This window comes from Amblyraja radiata, chromosome 11 (assembly GCF_010909765.2).
Source record: "Amblyraja radiata isolate CabotCenter1 chromosome 11, sAmbRad1.1.pri, whole genome shotgun sequence".
In the NCBI taxonomy this organism is placed as follows: domain Eukaryota; kingdom Metazoa; phylum Chordata; class Chondrichthyes; order Rajiformes; family Rajidae; genus Amblyraja; species Amblyraja radiata.
Window position 1 is genome coordinate 21,245,360 of NC_045966.1, and position 17,683 is coordinate 21,263,042.

At 40.4% G+C, this 17,683-nt stretch overlaps 1 protein-coding gene across 2 annotated transcripts in view; it reads left to right on the forward strand.

Annotated features, from left to right (window-relative positions):
• The window catches only part of pdlim7 (PDZ and LIM domain 7), a 128,171-nt gene that overhangs the window by 36,094 nt on the left and 74,394 nt on the right, over positions 1–17,683 (forward strand). For both annotated transcript variants that reach the window (XM_033029471.1, XM_033029470.1), the window contains exon 2: positions 1,203–1,354. In XM_033029471.1, coding sequence (XP_032885362.1) covers positions 1,203–1,354 — 152 coding nt within the window. The remainder of the gene's footprint in view (positions 1–1,202; positions 1,355–17,683) is intronic.

The following is a 17,683-nucleotide window of genomic DNA, read 5'->3' on the forward strand; positions in this document are numbered from 1 at the left end:
TAGATGCCACAAAAAAATGATCAAACAGCTACAGTTGTCAATGTTTTACAGAACTTCCTGCCAGGTTGTAAATCTGGATAAACATCAATTCCCAAAATTTCAAATGACTTTTTTATTAGTGTATTTACTTCACACACTTTCATCCTGTCACCAAAATAAGCCGCTTCCATTCTGAATGCAGTGAAAGGTGATTTAAAAAAAAAATAGAGCTTATAAAATAAGTAACCATTACATAATGCGTTCTGAACAAAAGTTACCATGTTTGCATCTTTTCCACTTACTCCCTTTCAATTCACCTATACAATTATATATTTGAAATATTCTATACGATTATTGACTATGCAACATAGTCCAGCACAAGTCTAGACACAAGTTATTCTGTCCCCATTCCTGGGACCCAAATATGAGCCTATGAATATATTGTGGTGGCAGGCTTTCCCTGGACTTTTGTGTGCTATTATGAATGAGTAGTCATCATTTACTGTCCTTGTATGTCTTTGCTTGTATCTTATTTACAGGAACAAATGAGAATAGTGATCTAACTGTAACAGCTCTGCATAATCTTATGAGCTTAGATGTTCAACCTTTTGGCATAAAAGGAAGCCCTTCTGGCCACCTCCACATCGTAGCGGACACGGTGGCAGAGCGGTAGAGTTGCTTCCATACAGCAAAATGCAGCGCCAGAGACCCGGGTTCGATCCCGACTACGGGTGCTGTCTGTAGGAGTTTGTACGTTCTCCCCGTGATCTGCGTGGGTTTTTTTCGAGATCGGCGGTTTCCTCCCACACTCCAAAGACGTACTTGTTTGTAGCTTAATTGGCTTGATTAATTGTCTTGATAAAAATGTAAAATTGTCCAAGTTGGCGATATGCAGAGTACTGCCCTGCCGACTACAAAACTCAGAAGGTTCAGAAGGTTCAGGTAGCATACATTAATTGCAGAGATTTCTCTATCCTGAAATATGCCTGTTAACAAAAGAAAAATAAGACCACCTTGCTTCACTCTCTTTCACACTTCAAAAAATGTCAGTGTATAGGTCAATCAGAAGATTAATAAAACTCTGAATCAGGACTTTTAAAGCTGTATACATTTACATACTGGAGAAGCTTGTGGTCATGCGAGTATAAATAAATGGAATAATGCACTATTGATTTTTACGACTTTACGTTGTCCTAAGCATCAAATTGTATGTTTTGCTACAGATCACGCCTGCTGGCAAGGCAGAACAAGCAACTGTCGGGATTGGAGATACTGTGATATCCATTGACGGTGAAAATACCGAAGGAATGACTCATCTGGAGGCACAGAACAAGATTAAGGCCTGTGCAGGGATCTTGAAACTATCCCTGGGGAGGTGAGTTAGAAGAAGAATGTTGATGGAGAATGTGACTTGTAACCTTCATAATCATCATGCTGATGTCGAAATGACCACTGAATCCCTAGTCACTCGTAATTGAGCCGTCTGCTTGTAAATGGACATAATTGTAATTTGGTGTGAAGTTCGACCATGTGGTTCTGTATGATGAATGACCCTTTTTAAATAGTTAAGAACAAAGGTGGTTTATATTCTTCTGCTCAATGTGGTGGAGTTCTAAAAACATTGCATGAACTGCAGAATTTCTTCCTTAACAATAATCCAACCAGAATTTTTGAGGAGGCAGGGATTGATAAATCAAATCAATAGACATATTTGTAATTCACAATTTTAAAAAAAACTGAATGCTGGGCTAACAATTCAGAGTTACACACTGTTATGTAAAGGTAGACAAAAATGCTGGAGAAAATCAGCGGGTGAGGCAGCATCTATGGAGCGAAGGAATAGCCGACGTTTCAGGTCAAGACATCTATGGAGCGAAGGAATAGGCGACGTTTCGGGTCGAGACCCGAAACGTCGCCTATTCCTTCGCTCCATAGATGTTGCCTCAACCGCTGAGTTTCTCCAGCATTTTTGTCTACTTTCGATTTTTCCAGCATCTGCAGTTCTTTCCTAAACACTTTTATGTAAAGATGTCTCTACCTTGTATTTCACACCATATTTTAGCAGCATTCTAAAAATTATTGTTCATTCCTGACGATGAAGCGGAAAGGGAGAAGATGGTGACAAAGATGACTGTTTTTCTCCCCTAAACCGCACGAAGACAAAGATATTTTGGGTTTTTTGTTTTAAATTACTATATGCTTGGTGCATTGAAAAAAGTGAGATGTTCAATATAACAGGGAACATCATGTGGAATGGAAAGAGATTTGCGAGTGCATTAATTCAAGACATAAGTGAGGAAAACGCAGAGGAGATTCAACAATGGTATTCAAAATTATGAATAGGTTAAACAAGTACAATGTGACAGAGTGACACAGCTGATAGAGCTGCTGCATCACGGTGTCAGAGACCCAGGTTCAATCCTAACCTCGGGAGTTGTCTGTGTAGAGATTGCACATTGTACTATGACCGTGTGGGTTTCCTCTTGGTGCTCTGGTTTCCTTCCACGTCCCAATGCCCTGTGGGTTTTCAGGTTAATGGGCCTCGTAAAATTAGTCCTGATGTTTAAGGAATGGATAAGAAAGTGAGATTATGTTAAAAAAGTGAGAACGGGTGATCAATGGTCGGTGGGCCGAATGACCCGTTTCTAGGCTAGGGTATCTCTGAAATAAATTGAATGGGAAACACTTCTTTAATGCAAAGGAGTTGATAACCAAAGAAAGTTGCAGGTTGTTGGCAAATAAAGCAAAACCAAGATTTGAAAATTTATTTTTGCATGGTATATTGCTGAAATTGCTGGTCCAAAAGCTGATTTAATTATAATTTTCTAAAGGAGTTTGATAACTATTTGAAGGGAAAAGATATGCCCTGGGGAATGCGTAAGGAAAGAGATTGAATAGCTCAATCCAAGAGTTACTGCATGCATTGTGAACTAATCAATCTCTTGCTGGGTGTTACCATTTTAAAATGCTCTGTGGGTTAATTTTTAACATTTTTAATATAACCTTTTGTCCTCTTGTGGTAAAAGTGCCTGGAGCAGTTCGTAAGAGAATACATTTATTCTGTGAGGTTGAAGCAGTTTGCCACACTGACAATGATAATTGTGCCTAAAATCAAAAGGGATTCTAGTGACAACAATTATATTTGCTACAGCTAATAATGTGTGGAATAAATTATTTTGTTGGTTTTCATTGTCATAATTTAACTTTGGCATAATGATGCAATCAAATGTATCCTGAGGCAACGTTTGGCTTATAGACGCACAATATAAAGATGATTATGATTTTTGTGTGTCTTTTTGTTTCAAATGTGTTGAAGTGTCTAATCACATAGTGTTTGTATACTTTTTATATAACAAGAAATGATATGATCAGCCTTGATTAGCCAGGCTCAAAAGGCCGAATGACCTATTCTCTATATTTATATATTACTGCATTATCTAGGATGAACTGTGTACATTTTGTGATTCCTACTTTATACTGTCATGCAACAGGGTTAGCTTGACTGATAAGGCAGGTACTCTAGATTATTGTACAGAGGAATAAATTTAGGCTGTATTTGAGTTTTACAGGAGGATTTGAGATTTGTCTTCTGATTTATGGCAATAGATCGAAAGTACATTTTTCAATCGGAGTATAGATTATGTGCTGGATGGTTCTCATAGCTAGCGGGTCAGTAGAAACATGCCATAGAGCAGTTGGGAGCACATCTTTGGATTCTGAAATTTTGCACGTAATCTCCTGCTTTGTCTGTGGACTCACCACTGAATCTAGGGATGTTCTGAAATAACTTTAGCTGACAGATGGATGCACTTCACATCTGACCCCTAAGCAGTGCTCCAGCCTCATTGGCTGGTCACCTTCATTAATGAAGTAAGTAAAGTGAAATGTTTTTTTAAACTCTATGACAATTTATAGTTTCAGTTAAACTGAGCAGGTTTAGATTTATCATCGTTGCATGTATCGGGGTAGAGTGAAACGCTTTGTTGTGCATGCTGTCCAAACAGGTCAGATATACAACAAATAAATACAATAACGTCAAACATGAGTGAAATCAATAGAGCAAAGGAGAAGATACAAAATGCAGAATATAGTTCTCAGCATTGTCGTGCAACAGTTCCATTGAACAGATGTTTTTAAGGGAATTAAATACTTTTGGTGGTATTAATTATTTTATATCTCAACAATTTAATTGTTTCTCATTATTGTGTATGAGCTAAGCAATGTAATCTGGCCTATTTTTGGTGGATAAACACAAAATGCTGGAGTAACTCAGTGAGTCATGCAGCATCTCCAGAGAAATTAGATATTTTCGGGTCGGACCCATCTTCAGATAGTCTGAAGAAGGGTTCCAACCTATACGTCACCTGTTCCTTTTCTCTGGAGATGTTGCCTGACACGCTGAGCTACTCCAGCATTTTGTCTGTCTTTGGTATAAACTAGCATCTGCAGTTCCTTCCTACGTATTTTTGGTGGATTCGGTGTTAATGTTGCAAAACAAAACCTAATGCACGTTAAAATGATCATTTGAGGAATCAATGGTCTTCAGGCTTTCACTAATTCTTGAAAGGCATGGAGGAGATCTAAATTTAATAATCAAATTTTGACTAATAGTTACATGTTTACTATGTTTAGTTAATGTAGAAGTAGACAACTTGCACGTGTAATTATACTGCTAGATCATGTACCCCTTACATGTCTTTAAAGCACAATGGGCTGCTAGTAACATAATTAAAACAAATGCAAGTTAAAGGTGCTTACGCTTGACACCATGACTGTCACTTGGACCTCACTTAGAAGCCATAGTTAGGGATAAATGAACAGACTAAGTTAAGAATTGCACAAAACCAAGGGATCACCACCAATAACTGCAGATGTAAATCAATAACTCTTTCAAGATGTAGGGACATGTCCCGAAAGAGTGATTCTCACCCACATAATGCCATCTGAGGCTGCCTGGGGAGTTTTAAGCACGCTCTTGTAATTTTGTCCAGATTAAATCAAGAGTCAAGAATCAAGGTAGACAAAAATGCTGGAGAAACTCAGCAGGTTAGGCAGCATCTATGGAGCGAAGGAAATAGGCAAAGTTTTGGGCAACGTCTGAGGAAGGGTTTCTACCCGAAACATTGCCTATTTTCTTCGCTCCATAGATGCTGCCTCACCCGCTGAGTTTCTCCATCAATTTGTCTACCCTCAATTTTCCAGCATCTGCAGTTCCTTCTTAAACAGTCAAGAATCAAGAATGTTTTATTGTCATATGTCCCAGATGGGACAATGAAATTCTCACTTGCTGCAGCACAACAGAATATGTGAATATGTAAACAAGGTACATAACTGGGGAAGAGGGAAAAAAAAGAAAAAGTTCAATAAATAACAAATATAGTGTAATAATAATATAGTCTTTTGCAGCTCAGAGCTTATTCGTTGTTGTGTTTAATAGCCTGATAGCTGTAGGGAAGAAGCTGTTCCTGAACCTGGACATTACAGTTTTCAGGCTCCTGCACCTTCTTCCTGATGGCAATGGTGAGATGAGTGTGTGGCCAGGATGGTGTGGGTCCTTAATGATTTTGGCTGCGTTTTTGAGGCAGCGACTACAATGGATCCCTTCGACAGTGGGTAGGTCAAAGTCGGTGATGGACTGGGCAGTGGTCACAACTTTTTGTAGTCTTTTTCGCTCCTGGACGTTCAAGTTGCCGAAGCATGCCGCGATGCTCTCTACCGTGCACCTGCAGAAGTTTAGGAGAAGTGTTTAAGAAGGAACTGCAGATGCTGGAAAATCGAAGGTACACAAAAAAGCTGGAGAAACTCAGCGGGTGCAGCAGCATCTATGGAGCGAAGGAAATAGGCAAAGTTTCGGGCCGAAACCCTTCTTCGACAACTCGTTTGGTGTGGCAGCTATTAGCCCAAGCTGTTGAGCAAAACACGGCTGTTGAGTAGACTAGGGCTAAGCTTGCGGTACGGAGGGTGTGTGAATTAGGACCCCAGCTGTTGCCTGCAAGTTTCCTGATGATGTTGACCCTTGCTTTCACTTTATCAGCCACCCTCTTCAGGTGTTCACGATAGGTGAGGGTGTGATCCAGAGTGACTCCGAGGTACTTGGGGAATTCTTCATTCTTTACCGGCTTACCACAAAAGGACACTCGGAGCTTTGCATTGGCGAGCCGATTGCTGAGGTGAAAGGCAGTGACAGTTGTCTTAGATGGGTTAGGGCGAAGTCGCCAGAAGGTGAAGTACTCCTCCATCCGTTCACTGGTGTGAACGTGTAATCAATCGTCGGTGTGGGCCAAAAGCTTTGTTTCCATGCTGTAAAGTCTAAACTGAACTAAACTTAAAAATGGAGTAACCTTGAAGGGGAAAGTAAGGACATTTGAAAACACTGTAGAAAAAACTAAATATCTATCTATGGTTGCCAAGTTGTTTCAGACTTTCCTGATTGTCCAAGTGAATTCAGCTGATGAACAGTGAGTCATAGATTCAGCTGAATTCCAGTTTCAGATCTGCCCTTTACTGCATGAAGAAACTACTGCGTTGCTTCCTTGCGATGAGAGTCCTGATGCATTGCCAAGAAGGTTATTGGCTTGTTGGACAGATTCCCAGTAAAGTATCTGTGGTCTTGCGAAGGGGAGCAGGAACTGGGGAGGAAGGAATAAAAAACTTGGAGATAAAAGCAAAGTCCTAATGCCATGATTCCTTATTAGAACTATTTGGTTGTAAAACTAAATTAGAACTATTAGAACTTATTAGAATTATTTGGTTGTAAAAGAAAAATTATTATTCTTTAGCGATGTTCAATTTAAGAAACTCTTTACATACTCTTGTTCTATTTTCTGTTGGTATTTTCAAATCAGAAAATGTAATGTATTCTAGATGTTCCCTTTGCTCTGTTACTCAGCAAGTGTATTCCCTCTCTGAAGAGAGAGAGTCTAGGACCAAAGGTCATAGCCTCAGAATGAAAAGAGACGAGGAGGAATTTCTTTAGTCTGAGGGTGGTGAATCTGTGGGATTCATTGCCACAGAAGGCTGTGAAAGCCAAGTCAGTGGATATTTTTAAGGCAGAGATGGGTTGATTCTTGATCAGTACTGGTGTCTGGGGTTATGGGGAGAAGGCAGGAGAATGGGGTTAGGAGGGAGAGCGAGATTAGCCATGCTTGAATTCTGAATCCACTCTCTTTAATCCTTGGCCATTTGTCCAACCATTTGCCTATCAACCATCCTTGACCCTCCCCCACCTCACCTGTATCCATCTATTACTTGCCAGACTTCATTCTGCCCCTCCTCTCTTCCAGCTCTCCCCCCCCCCCCCCTTTCCCCCTACATCATCAGTGTGGAGAAGGATCCTGACCTGAAACTTTACCTATCCATGTTCTCCAGCGATGCAGCCTGACCTGCTAAGTTATTCCAGCACTTTGTCTTTTTTTAGAACAAAATTACATTTCAGCAGTTTCTGGCCAATTACTAGAGTGTTATGTTTGAATGCACGAACCATCTGCTTTGTGGGTCATGGATAGAAAATTAGGTATTTATTAGGTACTTAATAGAACTTATTTTCATCTGGGAAATATTAACCTTGCAGTTCTTCAATAGTCATGGGATTAGAAACCGATTTTGCGAAATGCTCTGTGGACGTGCTTTAACTAATCCATCATGCTTTGAATAGTATGCTCCACACACCCATGTGGGGTGTTGCAGCATATTTCTATAATAAGGTCATTGTATTTTTATGAAACAAGGAATTTTTGCACATAGTATTATTTCACTCTTTAGAAAACTTAAACTGACAAAGTGAAATCCAATCTTGCAGAACCAAGTCATTTCATCTGTGCTGTATTGACAGCTTCAGGTGGTAGAAGCTAATAAAGAATAAAAAAATAAGTTGTCATAATGTGCTTCAGATTTGTTGCTACTTATGCCACCTTGGGTTGATGTTGATGTTAGAAGCCTGGCCAGTGAAGTTTGTATACTGTTATAAAAATATGGACCATTCATATAAATTCTCCTTTTGCATGTTGGCTTATATTTGTGTTTCCATCCTCCTTCAATGCCCCCTCCACAATTGAGATACACACAACTACCATGAGCATTGTCACAGTTGATGCTGGCTGGAGATGACTTCTACCTCTTTCTAATATCAAACCTTTGGCGCTACCAGCTGAAGTGTCTCATAGCTTTCAATAGTGATAGAATTCAATAATTTCAATTCATCCAGTAATTACTTACTTTTCTAGAATTCTTGATTCAACATAACATATAAATAATGATTGGACTATACAACATCTCATTGAGGAGAATATAACATCAAAAGTCTGCTTACCCACCACACCACCTCTAGGTCCCTCAGATCGGTCGACTTGGGGTTACTGAACATCCGGTCTAGGCATAAGCTCAGGGGCGACCCCGCCTTTGCGGTTGCAGCTCCTAGACTGTGGAACAGCATCCCTCTTCCCATCAGAACTGCCCCCTCCATCGACTCCTTTATGTCGAGACTTAAAACTCAAGTTTACTCTCAAGCCTTTCTTGACGTCCTCTGAGGCAGGGCTATATGTATGTATTTATGTATGCACTTAATCTATGAACCAATGTTGTATAACGTTAGTACCTCCACCAATGTAAAGCACTTTGGCCAACAAGAGTTGTTTATTAAATGTGCAATAGAAATAAAAGTGACTGACTGATAACAAGAATTCCTGATGCAAACTTTAAAATTTGTATCTTAAAATAAAAAAAATATATAACATGCTCTTGATTTCTCTTGATTATTTGAGGAATTTGTGATGTCCTATGCCCTCCAGTTTGTGCTTCTCCTTCCTGGGTAAAATACTTCGCAGTCACTATCTTTCCCATCATGATTTTGTACTTCTTTATAAGATCACTCCTCTGCCTCGTACTCTCCGCGGAAAAACTCCAAGTCTGCCCAACCTCTCCCTGAAACTCAGGCCCATTCTTGGCAACATACTTGTGTCCATTTGAGTTGGTCTTCTCCACGATGGCCTAGTGCGTAAAACACATTGGAGATGTCAAAATGCGTGTCGATATATCTGGAAACAGGATTCTGTGATATTTTGAAAACCACATTTAAATAATCCAGAGTAAAAAAAAAAATTGGGGCGCAATATTTGTTTATTCTACACCAGGACAGAGGGAGCCTTGCCTTTGGGCTCCTTGGCCCTCTTGCAGCCGTACAGTCATTGGATGACCCTGGCGTTGCACTCGATGACCAAGAGGGCAGAGGGCGGGGGCTTGTTCTTCCCCCGGAGCGGCTCATTGACGATATCGCTGCTGCTGTGCCGGGACGGCCCTCTCTCTGAGTCTGGGCTGCTCAAGGGCCTGTCCCACTTTGCGATTTTCTTTTTGGCGACTGCGAGCGTCAGTGACTGTCACCCGTAACACCGTCTAGTTGCACGACATACACTCTGATGTATGCTGTCCTGTGAGAGGCACAGGGAGGGACCCAGAGGCACAGGGAGGGACCCAGGGGCAGGGGAGCCTGCTGCCTTTTGGAGCTGGGGCTTCCGATTTGCGGCGTCTTTTGAGCGGGCTGCCCTGCTGCTGCGAGCGGGCGGACCGTTGAAAGCAGCGGAGGGCCGGCCGATCATGGCTTCCGCGAGGGGAAGCCCATCCACCTGTGTGACAGATGATCGGGTGGGGGAGACAGAGAGGAGGTCGTCCCCCGTAACGGCCAGAGATCGCCAGGTCGGATCAGGATCACCAGCGAGGAAAAGGCGTCACGATTCCCCGAGTCCCTGTGATCGATGGAGGAATCGCAGGTCTCCATAGACGGCCTCTCCCAGAGGGAGCAATGGCCGACACGGTCACCTTCCCATCAGGCTGCCCTGCACCCTCACCGGTGCGGCGATAAAGACCGCCGCCATGTTCTAGAACTTCAAGGAGCCTCGCGGAGTGCGCAGCACGATCTGAGCAGCAGTTTAAAAATTTGACAAATTTAAAGCAGTAAAAGTTAAGAAGCTAAAGAAGTCCAGAAGACAGAACAGGGATGACGTCACTCACAGCACGAGCAGAGGCAGGCAGTCAAATCCAATGTGACGTCATCAGCGAGACCATCTCGTTTATTTTCTAAGTTATTTGAGATTTGTAATCATTTTCATAAATAACTCGAGAAATAATGCATTACATTTTCAGATAAGGTGATTTTGACATCATGGCGTAAATCTCTATCGGAATATGTAAAAATGTCACCGTTAGTGTCGTGTTATCGAGGAGATGTGAAACATGAACATGAACATTGCACAATAAACACACATCCAAGATCAGAGTTTTATAAGTATAGAGATAGATTGAATCAAAATCAAGGATTATAAATTCACATTTCACAATGGTTTCACAATTCAGTAGTACTGATTTTCAGTATTCCATACTGATATTTTAGTACATTCTATTGCATTTATGTGAGAAAAAACAATTTCAGCCATCAAAATACGGAAATTCTCAGTGAAACTTGGCAGCTCTGCAATTATTAACAATCACATTGTGTTTGAGAATTCAAAATGTGATTTATGATCTTGTTTATGAGTCATCATGGAACTAGAATGTGTTATAATAGTATGACAGTAACATTGGTTAGTTTGAAAGTGATCATAGAAATGTAAATGCACCATTTAGTTTGAATTAAATTTTCATGATGGAAGTTGGTCGAACTAAATTTTTTATTCACATCACTATTCCATGTTGAAATTGATGTGATGTGATGTTGTTAGGTCAGGAGGGCCATTAAAGATGCACTACACACACTAACATTGTCTAACAGTAATAGGCAAACAAATTAACACACAAAACAGTTTCTAAAAAGGTTTTCTTTACTGTAAAAACGTACAGTATTATTTGCAGTTTTTGCATGCTTTTTTATAACATTTTACATAACATTTTACAACAGTACAACTTAATTATTAAAACAAGGAGAACTTCAATTCTTGATTAAAAAAAATCTATACAATAATGACCCCAATCAACCCATTCCACCCACTCATTACTCTTGACTCAACCAAAATTATTTCTGAAATATTGGTCATAAATTTGGTGCAAAAAAGCTCAAAAATAAGGCTCAAAATGCACCAGAGAGCATCTAAAACCCCAGAGCTTCCAGGGCCCTTAACATGCACTGGACCCCAGCTGTGAGGGACTTTGCGCTGTGCGCACATTATTTCACATAAAATTTATGTAATCCTGTCATGCCATTGAAAAGCTTTGCACGGGCCTGAAACTGCTGCAGTTACCTGAATAAATCTCTACAGTTAAATGGGAATTTTAGTTGTTCAGCTCAGAACCAGACCCTTCAGCTGAACAAGTTAATGCTAACTCATCTAAGCTAGATCTATTTGTTTGCCTTTGACCCATATCCTTCTAATCACTCCCTGCAGCTCAGGCCCCAGTTGCCATGTTATGGCAACATCCTATTAGATCATCTTTGTACTGTTTCCAGCTTAATGGCAGCTATCCTATAACAGAGTGCCCAAAACTGAACACAATACTCAAATGTGGCCTCTCCAACCTGTTGTACAACTGTAACATAATATCCCAGTTTATTTGCCCAATTCCCTGACTGAAGGCCAACATGGCTATAGACTACTTCACCACCCTAAGGAAATTGATGTTGTTTTTGCACCCTTTTTATTGGTGAAATTAACTAAACCTATGCCTCAAATCTTGGCCTTGAATTTGATGCAGAGGTAACCTCCTGAGCAATATGAAAAATGTCTTGCTTTTTATTTTTGAGTCCCTCCCTGAACCTATGCTTTATATTATGATGTCACCTCTTTGTATCCACCTGTCTTGGATTACTTGTGAGCTATAGCATAAAGAAGCCACACCTTAAATAAAGAATTGTTAATGATTTGTCCAGTGTAATGCTTTGGAACTTTATTTGATCAAATTCAAATTTTTGGACTAGTCTGACTTCCGGGAACCCAAATGAAGGAACACAAACTGCTCAAGGATTAGGACAGTTTCAATCTTGAAGGTTCTCTTTCAGTGAAGGTAATTATCTATCTTTAGTTTAACTTTTACAATTTAGTTAAAATAAGTTTCATGTCCAGCTCAATAATAAGTGTTGCATGTTTACTGCAAGGCCAATGATTTGATTGCAAACATTACTTTTCAGGAAGGGTTAGTCCACTTTCTTGCATCCAGTACGTAATGTTGAAGGACTGCCAAAAATAATTTTTTTTAAATTTCTGAACTTGAGCATGATCTTGCAGCTAAATAAAAACATAGGAATGTTCAAGCTACAGTGTAGTTTCAAGATTGTAAACATGACTGAATATTTGTGTCGTATCCACTCAAAATCATTTGCAAATGCTGGCAAAATGGGTTTTTTTCTAGTTACTGTACGAAAATGTGCATATTGTTGTGTATTAACCCCTATATAGCCCTGTTCCATTTTGCTGGAATTGTACAAGTGCAATTCGTATTTTGTATTTTGGCAAAGCAATCTCTAAGGAACAATATTTCCTGTCTATCAGTCAGAGTTGTTGTGCAGGGTGGTTGTAAACATGATTTTTATTTAGCTTGCATTTACTTTGGACACTATAATTTAGTCAGTTTGTATGCAATTTTTGCATTTAGACTTGACCTAGGAATATAGAATACATTAATTATATAGCAACATTTTGCCAATCCGTTTAAAGTAAATTGAGATTGAATTTAGTTTTTTGTCATGTGAACCGAGGTACAGTGAAAAGCTTTTGTTGCGGAAAGTCAATACATGATTACAATCGATCCATCCACAATTATAAAGGGAATAAGGTGAATAACGTTTAGTGCAAGATAAAGTCCGATCAAAGATAGTCTGAGGGTCTCCATTGAGGTAGGTAGTAGCTCAGGCAATAGATACCAATTCAAGTGTGGACCTTTCATTGACTGCTATTAGCAGGCAGAAAATAGTATTTGACAGCTCCATTTGTTTGGTTGGGGGATTTGATTGTTTGAAATGTTTGCACCAGAAATGTCATGAATACCATAAAGTGTGAAACTTAAGCTGGAGTTACTTGGTTCCTGTTGTGATTATGTTTGGAGCTGTTATCGAATTTGAGAAGAGAATGTGCGAGATTTCACTCTTTGAGTGCAGTGATTAGAGCAAAATGTCTAGGGTTTTTGGAGGGCTAATGTGCTGAGCTCTTTTTGGAGGGTTAAATGTCATGTAGCTTCCCTAACATTGATTTTTTAAAAGTTCCTTAAAGATTGTAAAATTCATGCAAAACCTGTTGTAGAATAGGGAACTATTGGGCTTGCTCATGTTATGCTATTTTGTTTCATTGCAGCAATTGTAACTGGTTATCAAGAGAGAGATTTAGCTCTTCAGGCTAACGGAATCAAGGGATATGGGGAAAGAGCAGGAGCGGGGTACTAATTTTGTATGATCAACCATGATCATATTGGATGGCGGTGCTGGCTCGAAGGACTGAATGGCCTACTCCTGCATCTATTTTCTCCGGTTCAATCTCTTGCCCGACTAATATATTTCTTGGTTTTAACCTCAAGGAGCTGCCTGTAAGCGGTTGCCATAATGCAAGTAACACTTTTTCCAGCTGATGGAGAGGGGGATGGGGCCAGTTATTGACATGGGATGAGTGCAGTCTAGTGACGGCAGGGGGTTTTCAGTCACCTCTCCAAGAATCCGCACAGACCACTTACAAAATGGTGTTCAGAGGAAGCACCTCCTTTGTGCAAGGGCACTTATAGCAGCTGATTACTGGGACTATACTTATAAGGACACGTGTGGACTCCATATGCCCTCTCACTGGGGTCACATTGGAAGTGAGGACTGCTATGTTGTAAGGTAGCTTTTGTTGACGTTCTCCTGCAGAGTGTTGATTAGAAGGTTGTTCCTGTGAAACCTGGCTGGAAAAGGTGCTAAGTTGCCATTTCTCTTTCCAGATGGCTTTCTTGCAATGTTTTTAAAATGCATTTCTCATCACTTGCGCTTGTAACCTCTTGTATTTTTGCCAGATTTATTCTTGTACTTTTGGCCACTAAGTTCAAAGAATGAATATGCTGTAACTCGCTGGTTTATGGTGACTGGGGTCCCGAGTTGGGTCTGAATGCAAGTGAATTGTCCATGAATATTGATTGTAAGATTTTACTTAGACCAAACTGGCGCAAAGTCTAATTGCTGATGAATTTTTGACATTAAACAATTGTACCACTTAGGTGGGCTGCATTCCAGTGAAGCAGAAGTACAGGAAAATCTTGGACCAGAAAAAAAAGTTATTCATTAAGTGTTGGCATTAGCTCTCTACAAAACACTGGCATGATTGCTAACAGTGTGTTAACACAATATTATGTAGGAAGGATCTGCAGGAGCTGGTTGCTCCAAAGATAGACTCAATATGCTGGCATAACTCAGCGGGCCAGGCAGCATCTCTGGATAGAAGGAATGGGTGACATTCCGGATTAAGAATTTCAGATTGAGAGTCAGGGGAGAGGGAGACACAGATAAGGAAGTGTAAGGTGTGAAAATGAGATATCAAAGGGGATTGATGTAGTAAACTCTGTATGCTTCATTGTCACTTTCTCCTAGCCAACAATGATCTATTCTACATTTTCCTTGATCGTCATCCCCTTTGATGTCTTAATTTCACAACCTACACATCCTCATTTCTGTGTCTCCCTCTCCCTTGACTCTCAGTCTGAAGAAGGGTCTCAACCTGAAACGTCACCCATTCCTTCTATCCAGAGATGCTGCCTGTTCCACTGAGTTACTCCAGCATTTTGTGTTAACACAATATTTGTCTGTTCATTTCTATTTCTGACTGACTGGAAGTGATCTGCTGAATGGGAGTCTAAGCATGTTAGATGAAGTTTATTGAGGGAGTATAGAGCTGGGAGGGTGGAGGTAATATATTTTTCTTGATTCCTGAACCTGCAACAACCAGGTTCAGGAATAGTTACTTCCCCTCAGCCATCAGGCTATTAAACCTGGCTCGGACAAAACTCTGATTATTACCAACCACTTTCTGTTATTTGCACTATCAGTTTATTTATTCATGTGTGTATATATTTATATCATGGTATATGGACACATTTTATCTGTTTTGTAGTAAATGCCTACTATTTTCTGTGTGCTTAAGCAAAGCAAGAATTTCATTGTCCTATACAGGGACACATGACAATAAACTCACTTGAACTTATCATGTGAGTGCATTAAGATAATGGCTCATTGTAGGAAGGGCAGTAGAGCAATGTGAAATATATTTGATACAAAATCTAAAATATTCCTTTTCATGTTATTCATAAAATTTGTGTTGTCTTGTGCTCAAATGGAATTGAAAGATATATGCCTTTGAGATTTGGAGGAGCAGCCATTATTGCGGCTGGAAATTTGTTGCAGAGTATTTTTTGGGCAGTAGGAAAAGTTTGTGATTTGATCACATTAAAGTAACACACATAGTTCATTTATGCCCAAGCTATGCATGCCTCTGCATGACTATTTGAAGAAAACGTCCTCTGTTTTGAATTGATGGAATGCAAGTGTTTTTTGATTATCTAATGCAATAAAATGGTAATATAAAGTAGTGAGGAATGGAAATTTATGTTAGTTTTGTTGCAGCCTTTTAGGAATCTAATCTTGTTTTTATAGTTTTTAAACTTTATTTTAGTCACTGCTGTCGGCAACAATTTGTGAACCGAGCCCTTCCTGTTTCTTCTTGTTCTTGTTGACGAACTTGGCAGTTCTTGTCTTGGCTGTTAAGTGGTGCAAAATGTCTTGGCATATTTGCAAAGTGCTGTAGCGATGTGAGAGTAAGTAGCATGTCTAAACCAGTTGATCCTGCGATGCATGAAACTGCTTCTAGCAGGTTTTGGGATGGCATTTATTGGAGAACACAACAGATCACGCAACACAAGTGATCTAACCCATTTACCACCATCCAAAATACTTTTATCTTCGTCCCTGAATTTTACTATAATTTTTGGATATATATATCCTCCAAAACGAGATTTCATGGTTTAACCTGCTAGTCAGATTGACAAAAAAATTTTAACCATATATAGTCTTGAGGGCCGATCCCACTAACGTGACTTTTCAGCGACTGTCTTCGACCTTCAAGCTCGAGGGCACTCGCTTGAAAAACCTCGAGCAGGATCGACCGTCAGTGATGAAACCGCAAGCTGGATCGACCGTCTGCGCGCGCACACACACACACACACACACACACACACACACACACACACACACACACACACACACACACACACACACACACACACACACACACACACACACTGCAAAGGCGGGGGCCAGGGAAAGTGGAGGAGCGCTATCTAAATTTCACACCTGCAATGAACAGGAAGGTAAAAGACAGCTGGCACATTTATGGTAAGTCCTTTAGAGAGAGCGGAGGGGGGGGGGGGGGGGGGGGAGAGGGGAGAGAAGGGGGTGGGGGGGAAGAAGGAGTGGAGACACCTTTAAGAAGCCAGACAAGTTCTAATAAAGTTTAGCGGGCATTTAACATTACCGGCCGGTTTACTTACCTTTTTTTCTCAAAGAGCTTTACCATCAACTACCTTCGATTATCTTCGATTGCCTTTGATTGCCTATGATAGCATTACAACCTACTACGACCTACCTCGACTAAACCTACGAGTAAAAAAATATCTATTTTTTTTCATGGCAACCTTTTTTTAACTCGCGGGCATTTTTCAGCTTGCTGCAAAAAACGCCACGACCTAACTGAGGCCTCGAGTACGCGGGGACTACTCGAGCACGAAGGAGAGTTACAAAGACCTCCTAGGACCTCGTGTCGACCGTGCTGCGAGTATGAGTCGAATGCAAACTCTTCTAAACTTGTGAATTAGGTCCCCGCAGTGGGACAGGCCCTTAATACAGCTTTAATCTTTCAGGATGTATTTGTACAACTGAAAATCAAATGATAAGCATGGAATTTAATAAAGTTGGATAATAGAGAATTTGGCAGAAATGTCATGGAAAAAGTGAAGATAAAGTTGTTGAGGAAGTTTCAACTCTGGAAAGTTGGACATTGAATAACTGGAAAATCACAATAGTCTTTCAGTGGACCAATAATCGAATAGAAGGGTTGGTGGGAAGGGAGAGAAGGGGAACGGTACTGTGGTAGATTTTTTTTCCTTTACTGAAGTCTTTTGAGTTAAATGTTCTTGGAATGGGAATTAAAGATACTGGTGAGATTGAAAGGTGTAATATACCCAAGAAGCCACAAAGATCTCACAAAGCGAAAATGCTTACTAGTTAATTAATTTGCTGTTTTGTTTTTGCAATCTAATGAAGATTGCATCAATAATGGTAAACATATATTAAACAAAATGCAGCTGGAAGAATTGGTTTTGGGTTGGAATCTAGGTAAATGGAGATCTCACCGATGTCTCCTGTGTCGCACAGTCCTGCAATTGCTCCCCCTTCCCCCAGATGGACCAAGGATAGAGTTCCTCTTGGTCCTCCCCTTTCACCCGACAAGCCTCCACATTCCACGCAGCATTCTCCCACACTTGTGTCACCTTCATCGTAATCTCAACTCTTTCCCATCACTTTCTGCTCCCTGTTGCTCCTTGGTTCACTCATTCCTTTCCACCTAACCAGCCCCCTCCCCAGGTAAGATATATGATAGCGGTGTTTAAGGGGCTTTTAGAGAGGCACATGGATATGAAAGGATATGAATCATGTGCAGGGAGATGAGATTAGTTTATCTTGGCATTCTGTTTGGCACAGACATTGTGGACCAAC